Source organism: Dipodomys spectabilis, unplaced genomic scaffold, assembly GCF_019054845.1.
Source record: "Dipodomys spectabilis isolate Male_0828 unplaced genomic scaffold, ASM1905484v1 ptg000436l, whole genome shotgun sequence".
Classification (NCBI taxonomy): Eukaryota; Metazoa; Chordata; class Mammalia; order Rodentia; family Heteromyidae; genus Dipodomys; species Dipodomys spectabilis.
Window position 1 is genome coordinate 4,123,163 of NW_024871113.1, and position 19,732 is coordinate 4,142,894.

The 19,732-nt window shown below is 37.5% G+C and overlaps 1 protein-coding gene across 2 annotated transcripts; it reads right to left on the minus strand.

Annotated features, from left to right (window-relative positions):
• Positions 1-2,144: 2,144 nt before the first annotated feature.
• Dmp1 (dentin matrix acidic phosphoprotein 1) lies at positions 2,145-12,913 on the minus strand. 2 transcript variants are annotated; one of them, XM_042668439.1, is made up of 7 exons: positions 12,835-12,876; positions 11,291-11,388; positions 7,837-7,911; positions 7,315-7,359; positions 5,727-5,759; positions 5,531-5,578; positions 2,145-4,390 (listed from the first exon to the last, which is right to left on the minus strand). In XM_042668439.1, the coding sequence occupies exons 2-7, from the start codon at positions 11,309-11,311 to the stop codon at positions 3,095-3,097; spliced, it is 1,518 nt and encodes a 505-aa protein (XP_042524373.1). In that variant the 5' UTR covers positions 11,312-11,388; positions 12,835-12,876; the 3' UTR covers positions 2,145-3,094. The 2 variants fall into 2 exon arrangements, with proteins under 2 accessions (XP_042524373.1, XP_042524374.1); XM_042668440.1 differs by lacking the exon at positions 11,291-11,388 and having other exon boundaries at positions 12,835-12,913.
• Between the last annotated feature and the right edge of the window lie 6,819 nt (positions 12,914-19,732).

Genomic DNA, 19,732 nt, shown 5'->3' on the forward strand with positions numbered 1-19,732 from the left:
TGGGGCTTGAACTAGGGCCAGGGTACTGGTCCTGAGCTTCTTTTTCTCAAGGCTAATGTTCTACCATTTGAGCTACAGTGCCACTTCTAGCCTTTTATGAGTAGTTTATTGGAGATAAGAGTCTCATGGACTTTTCTGCGGGGGCTGGCTTCGAACCATGATCCTTAAGATCTTAGCCTTCTGAGTAGCTAGGATTAGAGGCGTGAGCCACCAGCACCTGGCTACAATGAGCTTTTGTATATTTCAAGGAGCAAAAGTTTACTCAGGTTGCTTTAAACTGAGTGACAGAGAATACACTGAGAGAACATTACTGGAATCCCAGTAGCAATAACAGGTTAATGGGCCAAGCATGTAACAAGATTGTGGTTTTTAGACCTCATCATTAGGAGATCAATTTCAGTATATGCATCACATTAATTAAGAATAGAATTCTATTTTTCCCTCTCGTATTCTTTTCTATTTCTAACCACTTTCTGACTTCTGTCTTCCTAAATATTCAAATTTCTGGAAAAGGAAAGATGGATTTGAACTCAAGCCATTATCGTTTACATTCTGGCAGAGCCTTTGAAACTCCCTTTTTAGAGGCCGGCAGACTACAGAGCAACTTCTCCAGGGTCAAATTGCCTATACTGGTATGGGACATTTGAGTAGTAAGAATGGATTACTTAGGTCTCAGACACCCATGAAGTTCCAGCATTAGCTAGTTCTCCTTGGAAGAAGTTATAGGTTAATAGAGCCTGGTAAATAACACAAAAGCAATAGAACCTAAACATTTGTGGGACTATCTATCTTTCATCTATCTATCACCTACCTCTCTATCTCTATATCCATCTATATTTACATATACACACATACACATATATATCTTCTTGGATCCTCTTAAAAATAGAGAACCCTACACCAGCTTCCAGTTGCTCACATCTGCAGTCCTAATAGTCAGGAAACTGAGATCTGAGGAGCTCAGTTCAAAGACAGTCTGATAAGAAAGTCTGTAAATTCTTATCTCCAAGTACCAAAAAAGCTAGAAGTTAAGTTAGCTAGAAGTTAAGTTGTGACTCGAGTGATAGAATGTTAGCCTTGAACAGAGATACTCAGGGACAGCACCCAAGCCCGAGTTCAAGCCCCAGGGCCAACACCAAAATTTAAAAAAAAAGAGAACCCTAGATTTAATTAAAATTACAGAATACTGTCTGTATATAAAGACATATATATATGAGTTTATTTCTCTATATAATCATATAAATTCATTTACATATGTGTAAAATCTCTCCAGGTCAACACAACTTTGACCTTGTCAGAGGACAGCAGTGTAAAACCTGAGATGAATGGAGAAGTCATCTTGATACTTGTAATATATTTTGTAGAGGAATTCAGATGTTCTCCAGGATAAGCATTGACAAAAATATATTTCTCAGCGAGTAGAACTGAGGTGAAGTCATTTTCTTCAAAGGAATGTATTTCATTGTGATTTCTGGAATATGTACAAATTAGAGTGTGCAACATGAGTAAGAACTAATGTTTAACTCAAACACCAGAACATTTGGCATGGCCTCAGCAATAGTTAACTTTTCTTCCCTCTCATCTATAAGTGTATCTAGTGAAATATTGTAAATAATCTACAATTTTATTAAAAATGTTGCCTAACATGTATATTTTGAAAAACAAAGTCTTATCATTCATAGTCTAATGTAAAAGATCATTCTTTTTAAAGATTGCAATCAAATAGCAACAATGGCAGTAGCCATTGACTACCATTTGACTTTATGTAAGCACATCATATTTTTAATAAACCTACATAAAATTTGACACAAAGGAAAGAAAAAATGCTATCTGAATTGCAAAGAAAATTTTTATGAAGTAATTTAAGAGAAACTTTTTATGTTAATAAAGGAACATTACTAAACTCTTTGGTAATGTTTTAAAGACTTATTCACCATACATAAATCCTACCAATGCCACTGTTAACTAAAAAAAAAAGAGGGGTAGGGGAAGAGGGAAAGTAGGAGAAAAATGAGGGAAGGGGTAACAAGTTTGACAAGAAATGTCCTTACTACCTTACTTATGTAACTGTAACTCCTGTGTACATCACCCTGACAATAAAAAAGAAAAGAGAAACAAAAGAGCACACTTTTTTTCTAGGTATTACTGTCTTTATTATAAAACAAATACTTTCTTTTGAGGTAACTCTTCGAATTAGTTGAATCATATATACAGAACTTTTCTGTGGGTAACAAATATGAAAACTAGAGGGAACAGTTTTTCCAACATTGTACATAAAACTGATTTTGGGAAAGTTATCACTAAAAACCCTCTCTGTAAAGAGGGAGCTCTCTCCCCTTAAGCTTGACTAGATCATTGCCAGGTGATCTGCCAGGGAAGGTCCACACAAAGCACGGGAGAGGAAAGAGGTTGTATATCCAAAAACACCCCATTGTGCCATTGTTGAAAGTACTTTTACAAAATTAACATCAAAGAATATGATTGATTATTGTTTATCTGAAGAATAAATAGGATTCTGTTATCTTCATTGGAGAAATCCTTCTCAGCTCTCCAACTCCCATGGCTTTTTCCACTGTGCTGCCCATTAATTCCCTGGGACAACATGGATCACCGCTTTTGGTGCTCTCTTATATTTTATTCATCCTGCTATGGCATTTACTATGTGGCTCTCTACAATGCTTCTTACCCTCACCTGTATCCCTCTTCCATTTTTTAGCTTTGCTTATCTCTCTCTCTCTAAGCTCCTCAGGAGCAAGAAACAGGTCTAGAGCTTCATTAATCCCCTCCCCCTCTCTCCAGCATCTAGCACAATGCCTGGTGACTAATAGAATATTAATAACTATTCAGTGGGTAATGAATGAGTTAGGAGCTCTTTCAGCTCAGAAGCTTCCATTCTTGACTGTGTCCTCGTGTCCTTCCATACTATGTAAATTCTCATGAGACAGTGACTCCCTACGAAACAAGTAACGTCCAGCTATTCCTTTCAGAAAGAAATGGCCACTGGTTATCCTTTCGATCAAAATATCAATAAATTATAGTTGTCCCTATTCTCAAGCCCTCTTTCTGTGTGAGCCATATCTGAGGAAAGCAGATGCTAGTAGCCGTCTTGGCAGTCATTGTCATCTTGGTCCCCAATGGGTTTGTTGTGATACGTATCCACAGTGAGTTTTCTGCTGTCCGCCTCCATGTTTTTGGGCTGGCCATCTTCCTCGCTGCTCGATGTGCTCTCCCTGGAGCTGCTCTCTTGCGATCTGCTGCTGTCCTGAGAGTCACTGTCAGCTTCTTCCTCGGACTGGCTCTCGGGGCTCTGGCTCTCTGCTGAGGCACTCTGAGACTGCAAGCCTTCTTGGCTGGAACTGTTGTCATCCTCGCTGGACTCTGGGCTCTCTTCTGATGATGTGGACTCACTGTCTGCTTGCTCCTCTCTGGATTCGCTCTCTGAGCTGGAGAAGGTATGAAAGCTCGCCTCTTCGCTGGAGTTGCTGTCTCTCTGTTCTGTCTGGCTGGTGTAGTCTGGGTTGTCTCCCCTAGACTCATTCACCACCTCCTCCTGAGATTCACTGCTGCTTTCCTGAGATGGCAGGTCATCTTCTTGGCTGGACTCACTGCTGGAATCTTGGACATCTTGACTGTCTTCTTGAGACTGAGTCTGAGGGCTGTCCTCCTGAGAGTCATTCTGGCTGTCCTCCCGGGATTGGCTGAGGCCAGCTACCTTGGAGTCAGCGTCCCCCACCGAGTCACTCTGGACTTCCTCCCTAGAGCGGCTCTCAGCCAGCTCATGTCTACCATCTTCCTCAGAAATTCGAGATTTACTGAAAAACTTCCTGCTGGGATACTCTACTGATGGGATGTGGCCTGAGTCCCGAGGGCTCAACTGCTCGCTGACCTCTTTGGACCCCTTGGGCCTGACACCAGCGCTGCTAATCCTGGAGTGGCCTCTCTCACTCTTCATGCTGTCTGGATCATCACTCTGCATTCCTTCATCATCAAACTCAGAGCCATCACCATGGCTACTCTCCCCTTCACTGATGCCTCCAACATGGGTCTCCTCACTCTCACTGTCCTGGGTGGAGTCTCCTCCTTCAAGCCTGCTGTTCAGCTCCTCACTGGTGGTGTCTTGGGTGCTGTCTTCGCGGGACTGTGTGGTGTCAGCAGAATCCTCATCGCTGTCAAGCCTGGAGATTCCTCCTTCTTGTCCCTCTTCAGGCCCTGGGCCAGGGTCCTTGTCACCAAAGGTGTCATCTCCACTGTCATCTTCATCATCTTCCTTATCATGGCCTCCAGTTCCTGCACTTTTAGCGAGGCCACCAGCTGGTCTATAAATATATTGGCCATCAGCAGAATCCAGGTGCTCCACCGTTTCTGCACTGTCACTGGGGTCATCGTTTACCTGGAGTTTAGGTAAACAGACATAGTCAGTCCTCTGGGAACTGATCTAGAGGAAGCTATGTCATGCTGATCTCAGATCCCATGTCCATCCTCTAACCCAGGATCAATGTTACTGCTAACTAACATGTCTACCAGAACCTAACAGGAATGAGGAAAAGTTGTAATGCAAGTCTTTCTATCTGTGGGCTATCTAGATGCTCACTTCACTCCATACTGCAACAGCATTTCTCTAATTTTACTTTTTAATTTGTAGAATGTTCTTCTGATAAACCATTAGTAAATAGGGATGAACAGGTTAATAATTCATCTTCGAACCCATGCTATTGTATAGAGTGCAATGTCCAGCAAAGCATCCTTGGAATCTCTCGAGCCCCTCAGGATAGAATTTGATCATAATGATGGTAGAGCTAGAGAGCTTTGCCTGGCACGAATGAGATCAAGGGTTTGAGCCCTAGCACAAAAAATAGATCACTGGATGGATGGATGGATGGATGGATGGATGACAGAGATAGATAGATGAGAGATAATAGATAGATGATAAACAGAAAAACAGACTGGCATAGACAGATAGGTAGGCAGGTAGGTAGATAGACAGACAGACAGACAGATAGATAGCTACATGATAATCAAAGTAATAACATCTAATCTTAGAAAATGAATTATGCACATTTCTTAGTAAGAGGATATTAGCTAAATCTGATTTTTTTTCACTCCTCAACCATGCATAGGCCTAGTTAGAAGACACAGTAGCAGCTGTTTTCATAAAACTTCCTCAAAGCTCCTCTCCTATTCCCAAAAGGATCCTTGGCATGGGGTTTTTGCTCCAGTTGTAAAAGCAATTTTAACATTGTTGTGCGAGCTAATACTTGTCTGATATAGTCAATGACTATGTTCACATGTGGGAATGTTTCTCTTTAGCTACGAGAGACATTTGGGGCCACTATGTCTCCAATGATAAAAATGGAATGAACACCATGTTCACATCTGAATTGTCCTTGCTCGTTTTCCTTTATTTTATAGGACTATTTAGCCAACATAACCCATAGTTAGGAAATATTATATTTAGAACTGTTGCCAGGTAATTTAATCTATCATCATTTCCTAAGCAGCCAGTAAAAGCTAAGAAAGCCTGTTTAATTACCTGTTCCTCTGAGCTAACTTTACTTTCTTCTGATGACTCACTGCTTCCCTGAAAGAGAGGAAATAACGTTTTCTTTCAGTAATTCCCCAGGAAAGAGAAAACTATGGTACACATCGGTTGCTTAAGTTTCCTTTCAAATAATAAAAGGTAATGAGGAATGTATTAAAGTCATGAGACAGATAAATGAGACAGTTACCGGGGATGGTGTTGCTAATTGAGCCAACGGATCCTGCAATAAAGGAAAGAAACAAGTCACTTTTTCATAGGAAAATTGTATCAATTGGCAAATTGGGTCATTAAAATATTTAGAATCATTTAAAATCAAATTCCAGTGGTAGACAAAATCAAATGAAGAATGTGATTGACCAGCACTGGTGGCTCATACTTGTAATCTTAGCGCCTCAGGAGGCTGAGATCTGAGGATAACAGTTCAAAGCCACCCTGGCAGGAAAAGTCTGTGATCTCCAATTAACTACCAGAAAACTGGAAGTGGAGCTTTGGTTCAAAGTTGTAGAGCACTAGCCTTGAGCAAGAGAGCTCAAGGATAGTGTCCGGGTCCTGAATTCAAGCCCCAAAAACAAAACAAACCAAAAAACAAGCCAAAAACAAATAATAATAAAAAAAAGAATGCCTTTCTTTTTCCTTCTTTCTTTTTCTCTTCTTTCTTGTTTTGAACTTGGCTTGGAGTACTGTCCCTTAACCTTTTCAAGGCCAACATTCTACCATTTGAGCCATATCTCTACTTCTAGCTTTTTGGTAATTAATTGGAGATAAGATTCTCAGGGACTTTCTACCTGCTCTGGCTTCAAACTTCAATTTTCAGATCTCAGCCTCCCGAGTAGCTAGAATTACAAATGTAAACTGCCACCTAGCTAAACCTTTCTTGAACCACTGAAGAGCACTGAGATTTAAGAAAATTCTAAATCTGAAATTTAACTGTGGTAGCCATAGTTTGGACTTGTTTCACTCTTCTGAATCACGTAAGAATGTAACCAGTCTGGGACAACCCAGAGAAAGGAGCTATAATCATTTGTCTTTGGTCTATGATACTGCAGGCAGACACAAATGTCTGCTCTAGTCAGTCATCATTTGGAATTAACAGGTGGCACCAAGATACTGCTACTTTTCTCATACTAAGGCTAGACTTGAGAACAAGACATGTATGAGTCTGAGGTTAATTGAGAGAGAGATTCAGTGGGCTGCTTTAAAACTAACTGGCCCATAGATTTTTTTCTGAAAAACATTCTAAATACAACACCAATGTATATTCTAGGCAGAGGTAGTGCAAAACCCCTTTAGGTCTCTGATTTTATTTGGCTACCACCAGAAGCATTAAGACCAAGCTGGATTAAGTAAAGCCATCAGGAAACAAAGTAGAGAATACAATGCTCTTAGTACAACATTTTAACCCCAAAACTACTGCCAGTCTTTAGACCAGCTCCCTTCCTATGAGAGATACTTCACACTGAGTAAGATATAGATTCTGCAGCTAGTAACAGAAATTCCAACTCTGGTTTGCACACTTATTAACCATATAACCAAGCCAGATTTAGTTACTTCTCTTAGCTATAAGAATAAAGCTAAAATTCTTCCTCCCCAAATCATATTACTAAGTTTGAATTAAGCAATATTTTTTTATAAACTTCAAGGTTATTCTTACTACCTACTATGTCATTGTTAATGTCATGAATCATTAGCAGTTTCAAGATTTTCCACTGAATCAATTAGGTAATACTAACCAAGAGTAGAATTAAAATATTTCAAGAAGTCCTATTTCTACTCACCAGTGCTCCAGTTTCTCCAGATTCAGCATTTTGGTGCCTGGCCACCTACAAATTTAATTAGACATAGTCAAGCTATAGAGAATTTGGATAATATTTTCAAGAAAACAGGTTTCTTAGAAACTGTTATTATCATCTTACTGAAACATACTTTGATCTCGTGGGTTCATAGTTGATAGAAATTATGTGATGTTTAGATATAAAAAAAATTGAATGGGGACTGGGAAGGTGGCTCAGTGGTATAATGCTTGCCTTGTATGCATGAGGTCCTGGGTTCAAGTCCTCAGTACCACATAAGCAGAAAAGATGTGCTGTGTCTCAAGTGGTAGAGCACCTGAGTTGAAGAGCTGTGGGACAGGGCCCAGGCCTAGAGTTCAAGCCCCACGACCAACAAAAATAATTAAATGGGTATTTATACACATACATGCACATATACATATGTATATACATATACATGTATATATACATACGCACATGTATGTATATGTATGTATACACACATTAAATCCTCCCCCTAATACTTACTGGGAGAGCACAGGATAAAGTCCACAGGAGCATAAATAGGATGCTGGTCTTCATAGTTGGTTGTGATGCCTCTACCTGTAATGAAGGACACAGGAGTCTTTTGTAACTCCATGCTAAATAAATCAAGGCACTTGAACTTTTTAAAGTTTCAATTTAAAAAATAGAACCCATAAAAACATCCATCCACTGATGCATGGATAGATTGAAAAAAGTGTGCTTTATCTGTACAATGGAATATTATTCTCCTATAAAATGAGCAAATCAACAATGCGTGCCACCAAGTAGAAGAACCCTGAGCATCGTATGCTGAGTGAATGAAGCCAGACATGAAAAAGCACATTTGCATGATTCCATTTATATGATGTGTCCTAGAGTAGGCAAATCCATGGACACAGAAGGTAGACTAATAGTCTCCCAGAGCTGGGAAGATGAAGGGTTGAGGGGTGTTGGCTGAGAAGTACAGAATTTCTTTTACAAGTGATGGAAATGTTCTAAATATGATTATAGTGAATGTTGCTAAGCCCTAGGAAGATGTGTATGATCACTAAGCTGTTCACTGCAACTAGGAGAAATGTGTGAGAGGGCAGTTACATCTCAATAAAGCTGTTTGTGAAAATAAATAAAAACCTAACTTCTAAAACAAAAATTAGAACTTTTCAATGAGGAGTCTATAAATACTTCTTCAGATCCACATAAATATGGTAAATGAGGTAAAAGTAAAAAAAAATAGTATATGGAGAAGTTTCTGGTTGTTCTTTTTTAAATAATAATTCCACAACTTGTGTGTAATAGGATAATCTAGCCAGTTTATTTTCCCTAAAATACTATATTTATTGACATGGATAGGATACTTGTACACACATAAATACATTCAAACACACACACATGCACATATACACACAAGCTTCTAAGTAGCAATTATAATGGTATAAAATGTCTAGACAAAATAGATATTTTTTCTCTTCTTGATCTGCAAAAGAAAAACACTGATAGGCTTTCTATGATAGCTCCAGAAAGCTCTTAATATTTACTATGATACATTTAGTCATTCAGATGACTATGCTAAGTTCCCTCGGGTGTCATTCACAGTTCTGAAGGATGTGGAGGAGATTACAGGCTTGGGATATTTGTAAATCATGCCAAGAGAAAAATATCAAATCCAAATCTTTTTTTCTGTAAAGTAGCTTTACTTCACAATTCAAAAACGTGATTTTTGAGAACATTTTTGTCCCATATTTAAAAATAGGCACCACTAGGTATTAATGTAAAAAGTTATCAAAATAATTTAAAGAAAATAATTTTCCCTGCACTGCTAATCACTGGTAATTTCTCTAAAGTACTTATCCTGGGACTTGCACATATATTTTTTAATCCTGAGAGTTAATTTCAGAATTCACATTTGTGCCTTTTTTTTGTATTAAATACATATTCTACTAATGATAAGAGATTTAAGCTAAAGATTTTCAATCTTGGTTGTATATTATTAGCGACCGGGAAAATTTTCTTTTCACATATCAATGTGCAAATCCCATTTTGGATAATAACTCAGTTCACTAGACTTAATTGTATGTGTGATTTTTTAAAAAATACTTCAAGTGATTTTTTAAAAAATTATTATCTTTAAGTAGTTTTACAAAGGAGTTGCCATTTAACAAAGCAATATATCTTGAATGCAATATGTCTTGATCAACGTCATCCTTTTCAATATTCTCACTCTCATTCTCATCCCTTCCCTCACTCTTGACCTACAAAGTAGGAATGTCTTGCCTGTATCTTAATATACTCAATTATATCTGAAACCTGATTTAAGAAGTCATCTGATCAACTAGTTTTTTTCAATTTATTCATGAAAATAATAAAAATACTAAGATATGGAGACTAAAAATGTTTTGCATTTCTACTTCTTATAGCCCAAACGGTCAAACAAAGCACGTTACCCCTCTTCTTAATTTATATTTATTCTTAATCGGTGTTATTTTTATTTATTTTTATTTTTTTATTGTGAAAATAGCATACAGAGGAGTTACAATTACATGGGCAAGGTAATGAGTACATTTCTTATCAAGCATTGTAGCCTCCTCCTTTATTTCCCCATACCATCCCTTCCCCTCTCCACCCCACACTCCCACACCCCTCTTCCACCCCTCCACCCCCCCACAGTAGCTAGCTCCAACTCAGGCCCTGGTTATTTTCCTTATGCCATTTCAACATGGTGATTTTGAGGCCTGTTTGAGTAAAGATAGAGACTTTGTTTCAAAAAATGTAAGCAAGCATCAGTTTGCATGATTTGATATTATTTTAATTTCTTTTAAAAATCCTTTGATTACTATCAACTAAGACTGGGCATTAAAAATCCTTTGATTACCATCAACTAAGACTGGGCATTCCTGGCTCCCACCTATAATCCTAGCTACATAAGAGGCTAAGATCTGAGGATCATGGTTTAAAGCCAGACTGGGCAGAAGAGTCCCTGAGACTCATCCCCAACTAATCAGAAAAAAAGAAAGAAGAGAAGTGCATCACAGTTGTAGAGTGTCAGCCTTAAGCAAAAGAGCTAAGGGACAGTGCCCAGGTGCTTAGTACAACTTGAAAATCTGCATTATCACCTAAACCTAATCTAGCTCTACAGATATACATTAACTTCTTAGAACTATTTCTTCAAAAGTAAAGCTTTGCCAAATACGATATCTTCAAAATAGCTACCTGTCAATAGTTTCAGTTCCAAAGGTGAATCTAAGGTTAGGCAAATTACAAAATTTTCCTAGTGAAATTTGAAGAGAATAATAGTCTCAAGATGCTCTAAACACTAACAATTATTCCAGCCTTGGTAAAAGGTCAATAACTACTGATTGCTTTTGTATTTCATATAGCTTCACTAGCTCTAATAATTGGAAGATGAAAGATGTTCATGCATATGATTCTAAACTTTGTGGGGATTTCAACAAAAAAGTACATACTTCCAGTGTTCAGGTTTTCTCATGGAGAAATCTCAGGTGGAGATGTACTAACTTGCGCAGGCTTCTGGAAATAATGTTTAGCTCCCTAACCTAAAACAATAATTTCCTAAATAGTAACCTGGCAGACTACAGTATGAGATACTCTAGAGTTACAACAAAGGGTTTGTTCTTTTCAAAGAATATCGTCACAGTCCACACTTAAATATTAAGGTAAGCCAGATTTTAAAATTATGTTGTATTTTCAATTAACATTTTTATAATTGTAGTTTTGTGAAGTGTATTTTCAGATGAGAGCACCATATTTGTATAAACTTTTAGCTACTATCCTAAAAGTAAAAATAGCTATTCAGTCACTTCAGTATGAATAGTAAATTAACCAAATAGCTACAAGCTTGAAGATTAAGAATCCCGAACAGCACCAAGTTCCGATTAATATCATTTGTACATCCTACATTCATGTGAATTATGCAACCATGTAACAAAAGAATATCTTCAACCTTCAATTGAGTTCCACACATTCAGAAGTCAGTATATCAGAGATCTTCAAACTTTCTCAATCGTTTTCCTCAAGTTGAAAAGATTTAAATAGTTGGATCTAGAAAAATGAATTGTAGTCTTCTAATTATACCAAAACTTGTGTTCTCAAGAAACTTTCATTCGCTCAAAATTCACTTGTAAAATACAGACTTCTTTTTTATATAAACCGAAATCAAAGAAATAGGCCAAATGAAGAAAACCTAATCTGAAAAATCCATAGGCTCTGTCTTGCCCTTGAAAACAATTTGTTACTTTTTTTAATCTTAGAATTGTTATTCTGAAGAATATTAATAAACACTATATCTACATATTGGCAGTTAATAAATATTGGTTGAAAGCAGCCAATGTACTGTTCTAGGTGTTGAATATGTAGTAATGTATAACAATCATAAAGAGTTAATGACAATCATAATAATAAACAAGTCTCACTAATGTGAAACTAGCCTCAATCTGTTAGTATTTGTTTCATTATTACTCTGAAAATAAAGTGGAATTTGACCAAGTTGTAAACTGTACCAGAATTCAGAGAACTAAACAAATAACCCATCCAGAAAATTCTAATCTTTCCTGTAGTTTTAACTGTTTTGAGATTGGTAACAATCAAGCCAATGTTTTATGCCTTCAGCCACAGTGAAATAACTCTGAGATGCCCCAAATATAGATTAAGTCCTCTTAATCTAATGGTCACATTGGTCTATGTTACCATTTTGGAGCCAGTCAATGGACGAATGCCCTTTATAAAATTGTATGTTGATTCACATGTTTTTAACCAAGTTTAAAGTAGAATAGTCTATGTGAGCTTCAGATAAAGAAAGCTTGGTCAACAAGAAGTCATTCCTCCAGAAGAGGACAGCTTATTGTCACACTCATGGGATCTTCTAGATGTCACAAGAATGCATGGCCTGACCACAGGCCATGTGGCACTGTGAGGGATAGCTCTTCCTGGGACGAGTGAAGAATATGGTAAATGTAATAAGGATAGGGTTTTACACACATCTAAGTCTTCCAGACTGCAAATTGTTTTAAAAGATAACTACATCTAACTTATTGAATTTACTGTATTCAAAGGATTATACTAACATGAATATCTAGTTAACCAATACAGATATGTTAGAACTATTCCCTTGATTTGTTTCAGGGAACTTGGTATATTCTTTGAATGATTTTTATTATTCAAAGTGAATATTACTAGATATTCTATAAAGTTCTAACACCCTGGTTTAGTTTCTTTCACCATACCTACAAAACTACTTTGCAAAGATCTAATTAAAGCATTACTGAGAAAAAACACCTGGATCTATTGGCTAAACATGTCATTGTAATACCATTTCTTACTGTGGCATTAGCACAAGGAACAAAAAAGAGAATCAACTCTCTCTCCCCACAAAATTTAGCTATCCTCTTCTTTCTGTGCACAGCATATCTCTCAACATCTGCACATATTTAATATTTTCACACAGCATACAAATTCATTTTAACAAATTAAATGATGAAAATATCTTACCCTCCTGAGTTCACAAGGTTTTCTCTCCCCAAATCTCCAAAATCAGACTGAAGTTCTCACAGAGGAAATGAAGCCACTCTTGTGTTGCTATTCTGACACTTCCCTGATGGTGCAGGAATTTAAACTCTACTAAAACTTTTCAGAGCCAATCAGCATCAAGCTGGGGGTGACTGACATCACAGGTGTCATGGGGACCCCAGACACCCACACTTCCTCCAGCTGGCAGAGATAGGTTTTCCCTAAAAAGCTCTTGTGGTTCCCAAATGACTAGACTAGTTTCCGTTAAATTGAAGATCTTCCTAAAGTTTTATTTTGATTTCTAAATATATGTCATTCACATCCATGCATGCTTATGAACATTATAAACAATGACAAGGTTTTCCACCCACTAACAGATCCCAGAAAGACCTAAGGATGGGAAAAGCAGAGTCAGAGGTGGGTAGAAAGTTTCCTGTTGATGTACATTTCCAGGTAGAACATGGGGGAACCTACTAAAATACTAGTTTTTCTGAAATTATTGGTGTTGGGAATATAGACTTTTTTTCTTCTCTTTTCCTCTTTTAACAACCCTCTACTACTCATCTCCTTTTCCTCCCATCTTCCAACCCCTGTATATTACATACTTTTTACTCTTTACTATTTTCTATTTACTACTTACTATTATTACAAATATTTACTAACCTCAGGAAGTACCATTTATTTACGCAATAGGAAGTGTCAAAGTACCACTCCTAAGTAACTTTTTCTTAACAAAAAATGATACCTCTAATATGTTATTTTATGTGGAAGTGGGTTTGGCTCCTCTCTAGGAGCAATCTCAAATAACCAAAAGGTGACTACTGAATAAACATGTAAACAACATTAGTCACTGGACTTTAATTTCCTTAAAAGTAGGGATGTTTTCTTTGTTTACTGGCATGTACCAATTATCCCAAGTCCTAGGACAGTCTTTAACTTATAATGAGTACAATAAATATTTTGTGAATGATTAGAAATGAGCCACATTACTGCCATGCTATGTGTCCACATGATTTATTTCCTTTAAAAAATTATTATGATAAATTTTTAAGTTGATGTTACTAACAGTCTAGATATAAGAGAATAAGAACAACTAATTTGAAAGCTCATATTAACTCTATGGCTTATTGACTTATTCAGTGTCAACTGCAACATGGGTAAGAGGGCAAGAAATGAGGGAAAGCAGGCTGTTTTCATATAGGGTTGATGAAAAGGCCAAAATTGATAGGCGGAAGCTATAAATTTCCTGCATTCTGCTCTGGGTCTGAATTATACTTCTTGGTGGTTTCATGGGTCTTGACTGAGGTCTATCGTAGAGGAACCTTATAATCTTATGTCAGAGTGGATTCTGGGAATGTTTAAAACAAGACATTGTTTTAAATTTTCTCTAAATCTCTCTATAAAAACAAAGGAGAAACTAGATAAAATTTAAAACCATGGACATTTATAACAAAATGAGGAGTTTTAGTTTATCTAGAGATATGTTAAAAACACACCTGTAGTCCTACTTACTCTGGAGGCTGAGATCTGAGGATCACAGTTCAAAGCCAGCCTGGGCAGGAAAGTCTATAAGACTCTTATCTCCAATAAACTACTCAGAAAAAGCTGAAAGTGGCCGCTGTGGCTCAAGTGGATGAGCACTAGCTTTGAGCAAAAACAGGCTCAGGGATAGTGTCTAGGCCCTAAGTTCAAGCCCCAGAACCAGCAAACCAAACAAAACACTCCAATGCTTTGAACTGTGAGACTTGTACTGCAAGCATTTTATCATCTCATGTTAGATCTGCAGTCATCCAAGGACACATTTGGGGTAGAATCTTCAGATGGCTTCCTTGTATGAAGCATAACTTCATACAAGGAAGCTCTTTATATGGTCTCTCCTATGACTTGGTATAATTACCAACTAGTGGTTGGGTATACAAAGCTGTCCAGAATGCCACTTCTCTACCTTCTATTGGTCAGGTCAGTCACAGAGCTATCTCAGACTTAAAAGAAAACATAGTCTCTAGCTCATGGTGAAAGGAGAAGAATATACTGTATAGAGATGAGAAGAAATGCTGTGGCCATCTTTGGAGATTAATGACCACACTGCACAACAAGTTATACTCACAGAGTGCAAAGTGACTAGAGAGAAAGCACCAACTGTCACAAGGCCTACAGTGTCTAGACTGGAGGAAGCAGAGTGAAGCAACCAGATATCTGGGGGATAGGAGGACCAGAGAATCCTAAAATAGTCAGTAATTATTGTTGTTGTATGTCAGTAGCACATAATAACATCTAAAGACATGGAACAAACTAGCCTTTAAGAATTCAAACAGAAAAATCACCTTAAAAATTCATACAGAAGCCAGGCACTGGTGGCTCACGGCCTGTAATCCTAGCTACGCAGGAGGCTGAGATCTGAGGATCGCGGTTCAAAGCCAGCCCGGGCAGGAGAGACTGTGAGACTCCTATCTCCAATAAACCACCAGAAAACCGGAAGTGGCGCTGTAGCTCAAGTGGTAGAGCGCTCGCCTTGAGCTGAAGAGCTGAGGGACAGCGCCCAGGCCCAGAGTTCAAGCCCCACGACCGACAAAAAAAAAAAAAAAAAAAAATTCATACAGATAACCCTAGGACTGATCCATATAGAGAATAAGCTTTGAAAAGTAGGGAAAAAAGTATGGGAGGGGAAATAGAGCCAGGAAATCATCAAAAGAAAGAAGAGGAAGCCATGTAGTCAGAAATCTCCCTCAATTGTGTTTCCTTTTTAAAATATAGAACAATGAATTTTAAATAAAACAAATGTTTTAAACACACATACATACACATACACACACACACACACACACACACACACACACACACACACACACACACACAGAGTCTTTGAGCTGGGTGTTAGCTGATACCTAAAATCCTCTCCTAGCTTGTCAGAGGGCTGAGATCTGAACTGTAAATCAGAATCAGCCTGGGAAGAAAAATCTATGAGATTGCATCTCCAAATGACTAACAAAAAGCAGGACTGGAGGTCTGGCTTAAAGAGGGAGAACCAGTTGAGCAAGCAAGCTGAGTGAGCAGGAGGCCCTGAGTTCTAACCTCAGTACTCCCAGAAAGAAAAAAGAAACTCTGAAAGCTAAATATCACAAGCTAGGAGATAATAGCCTACTAGACAATGAAAGCATGCCGAAAAGACATAGTTAAGGAATGAATTAAAAGCATAGCTTTCTATTTTAAAATACCAAGACAAAATTATACAATAGATGAAAAACCATAAATTAAAATTAGAATAACTCAAAAGTGAAGCATCAGGAATCAGGAAAAGAACTTGAAATAAAATAAAACAATATTTTGGAAATAAAGACCAAAGAGTAAACATGAAAAGAAATAAATTTGGCAAATATCTCAAGAGAAATAGGAGAAAAATAGAGGAAATGATTTTAATTGTAAAAGAAATGAAGAGCTTGGGTATGGTAGCTCATGCCTGTGTTGGTAGTTACTCAGGGACAGAGCTCAAGAGAATCACAGCTCAATGCCAGCCCAGACAAAAGAGATAAAGTAAGACCTAGTAGCTGGATTTAGTGGCATGCACCTGTCATCCCAGCAACAGAAGAACTGTAAATAAGAGGATATCTTCCAGGCCAACTCATGACTATATGAAGAGGCTATCCAAAAATTAACTAATGCACAAAGAGGCAGAGGCATGTCCCAAGTGAAGGACTGCCTAGCAAGCATAGGCCCTAAATTAAACTCCATCACTGAAGGAAGGCAGGAAGGCAGGAAGGCAGGAAAGAAGGAAGGAAGGAAGGAAGGAAGGAAGGAAGGAAGGAAGGAAGGAAGGAAGGAAGGAAGGAAGGAAGGAAGGAAGGAAGGAAGGAAGGAAGGAAGGAAGGATCAGGGAGAAAAGAAAGAGAAATAGGGAAATGGGAGAGAGGCAGAGAAGAAGGGAGGCAGGGATTGAAAGTGACATACATTTATATACACAATGGAATTCTATGCCTCCATCAGAAAGAGTGACATTGCCCCATTTGTTAGGAAATGGAAAGACTTGGAAAAAATTATATTAAGTGAAGTAAGCCAGGCCCAAAGAAACATAGGTCCCATGGTTTTCCTTATTTGCAATATCTAGTATATGTCTGAGTCAAGCAGAAAAGGTCAGATAAGGTGATGTTAGGGAAATGAACCCTAAGATATGTATTCAAATGTTTTTTTTTCTTTCATGTGATTGTTTCTAACACATTTATAAGTTTATTTTTTGTTGCTTTGTATATCCCTCCCCTATAGTATAATCCCTGCTCTCACTGTATTTGATGTTGGTATAATTTGAGGAGGGGAAGGGGAAAAACAAATCGTTTAAATAGGGATACAGGTGGACCCATTGCAACAATGAGATGTACAAGTTGTTATGTCGAAAGCGAACTTTACAACTTTGGTGGGGGGGGAGGGGAAGACTGGGTGGGGGGGTAAGGGGAGGATGGGAAGAGATGGGAAGGGGAAACAAAGAGGAGGCTACAATGCTTGATAAGAAATGTACTCATTATCTTGCCCATGTAATTGTAACCCCTCTGTACAGTATTTTCACAATTAAAAAAAAAAAAAACATTAAAAAAGTGACATACATTGAAGATGGTCAAAGATGATCTAAATTATTGACAATAGAATCACTGAAGAAGATAAAAAGAAATGAAGTATCCTTGAATATTATATTGTTTTAATTTATATCTGCATTTGTATGTATTTCAGGGAAGTGTTTATAGATTTTTTTAAAAAAAATAACATAAAATTCATATTTAAAGTTCTATGCCCCTGAGAATATTGGCTTCCAAGACATGTTATAATAACATTACTGGATTTTGAAGATGAAGAAAAGTCCACCAGGCCTCTGTGCAAAAGAGGTAAGTGTTTAATATAGGAAAGAAAATTATATTATCATCTCTTTGATAGAAATGCTTTATGCCAGAGAAAATAGAATAATACTAAAATCACTGGAAATAAATAAAATGTGAACCAAGCATCTTATAGACTTTGAAATCAACTTTCAAGTATAAAAGTTTCATATACAACGATTAGCAACAAGAAATATTGTAAACTCTAATCTTTCCTGGAGAATAGATCAGAAAATAAATTAAAACACACACACACCAAAAATAACTGTGGAGACATTGTCCAAGGATAGATCAAACATGCTACTGCACTACAAATGTAGAGAAAAATGAAACAAAAAAGGATGAGTCAAGTATGTAATGCTATATTATTGTTTGACTGGCTTTAGCACAGATAAAGTTGAACTTTTTAAAAGTTAGGAGAAATAAGGAATACGTATCCCAAAATAACTTCAACCATTCTTATTAACTATCCAAGTAATTACAATATTATTGTTATCCTAGGAATGTGTGTGATGTACAACAAACAAACAAATCAGTCATTTTGAATTGTTCTCCTTTTAATCAATTTGCCCTTAAGAATCAAGATTCTCTGTACTCATTCTATATTTTAATATGGGATATACAAATGTGACACAGAAAAAAATAGGAAAACCCTATAATTCAGTGGTCTTAAATCTGAAGTTAGAATTTACTCAGAAATCACACACACAAACACACACACACACACACACACACACACATACATCTTAGCCTTCTCTCTATTCAGACCTACCAATAATAACAATGCAGAAAGTAGCTAGTGTTCCTAACAATAAACTGTAGCTTGGCAGATGGATTATGATTCTAGGCCTGTAGCTTGGAAGGTCCAAAGTGAATCTGGGACATGTTATCATCTCAAATTGTAGGAAAGTTATTGAAGACTTTTAGGATTCTGTAAATGGACTCAAGAACCAGTATGAATAAGAATCTTCCACTGGCCAAATGAAACAGAGTAATCTTAGATGAAATTAAGGCATTCTGAAAGACATCCAGTAATTTTAAATCCGTGAGTTTATAATGATATTATAAAAATATAATAGAACACTATTTGGTCAGTTTGGGATGATGGTAGGCTGTCAATTCATTAGCTTGAAAATTTGCAAACAGATTGAAAGAATGTGACTTTTTCCCAGCACTATATTAACAGAATCAAATTACAGGTGAAAGTAAACTTATCTTTATGCAAGTATTGTGTTCTAATTTGGCTAGAGTGACCTCCAAAATTTCATGTGTTGAAAACCTGGATGTCAGCCTGTGTCCTTATTGGAAAGTTGTGGAAACTTTGGGAGATGAAGCCTAGTAGAAAGAAGTTAAGTTGCCGGGGCCGGACGACTCATGCCTGTAATCTAGATACTCAGGAGGTTGAGACCTGAGCATTGTGGTTCAAAGCCAGGCTAGGCAGTAAAGTCTGTGAGACTCTTCAATTAACCACCAGAAAACCACAAATGGAGCTGTGGCTCAAAGTGGTAGAGCACTAGCCTGGAGTGAAAAAGCTCAAGGACAGCACCTAAGTCCCGAGTTCAAGCCCCAGGACTAACAAAAGAAAAAAAGTCAAGTCAGCTGGGTGCTGATGGTTTTCACCTATAATCCTAGCTACTCAGGAGGCTGAGATCTGAGGATTGCAATTCAAAGCCAGCTGAGGCAGGAAAGTCTGTGAGACTCCAAAAAACCCACCAGAAAACTGGAAGTGGCTCTGTGGCTCAAGTGGTAGAGGGCTCACCTTGAGCTGAAGAGTTCAGAGACAGTGCCCAGGCCCAGAGTTCAAATCACAGAACCAAAAAAAAAAAAAAAAATCAAGTCATTGGTGCATGCCCTTGAAGGGATATTAGAAGCCAATCTTTTCCTCCCTCATTGTTTACTTCCTAGCTGTCATGAGGTAAACAGCTCACTCACCCCCACATCTTCAAACATGATATTCTGCTTTATTATGGGCCCCTGCCAAGAAAAAAAATGGAACCAAGCAATCATTTACTGAAACTTCT

What these genes read in the sequence shown, in the direction of transcription:
- Dmp1 (XM_042668439.1), bottom strand. Translation starts at nt 11,311, where the DNA reads ATGTGTGGAACTCAATTGAAG. An exon ending in CTTTATCCTGTGCTCTCCCA is followed by an intron (nt 7,360 to 7,836) that starts GTAAGTATTAGG and finishes TTAAATTTGTAG; the next exon opens with GTGGCCAGGCACCAAAATGC. An exon ending in AAGTTAGCTCAGAGGAACAG is followed by an intron (nt 4,391 to 5,530) that starts GTAATTAAACAG and finishes CCTAAACTCCAG; the next exon opens with GTAAACGATGACCCCAGTGA.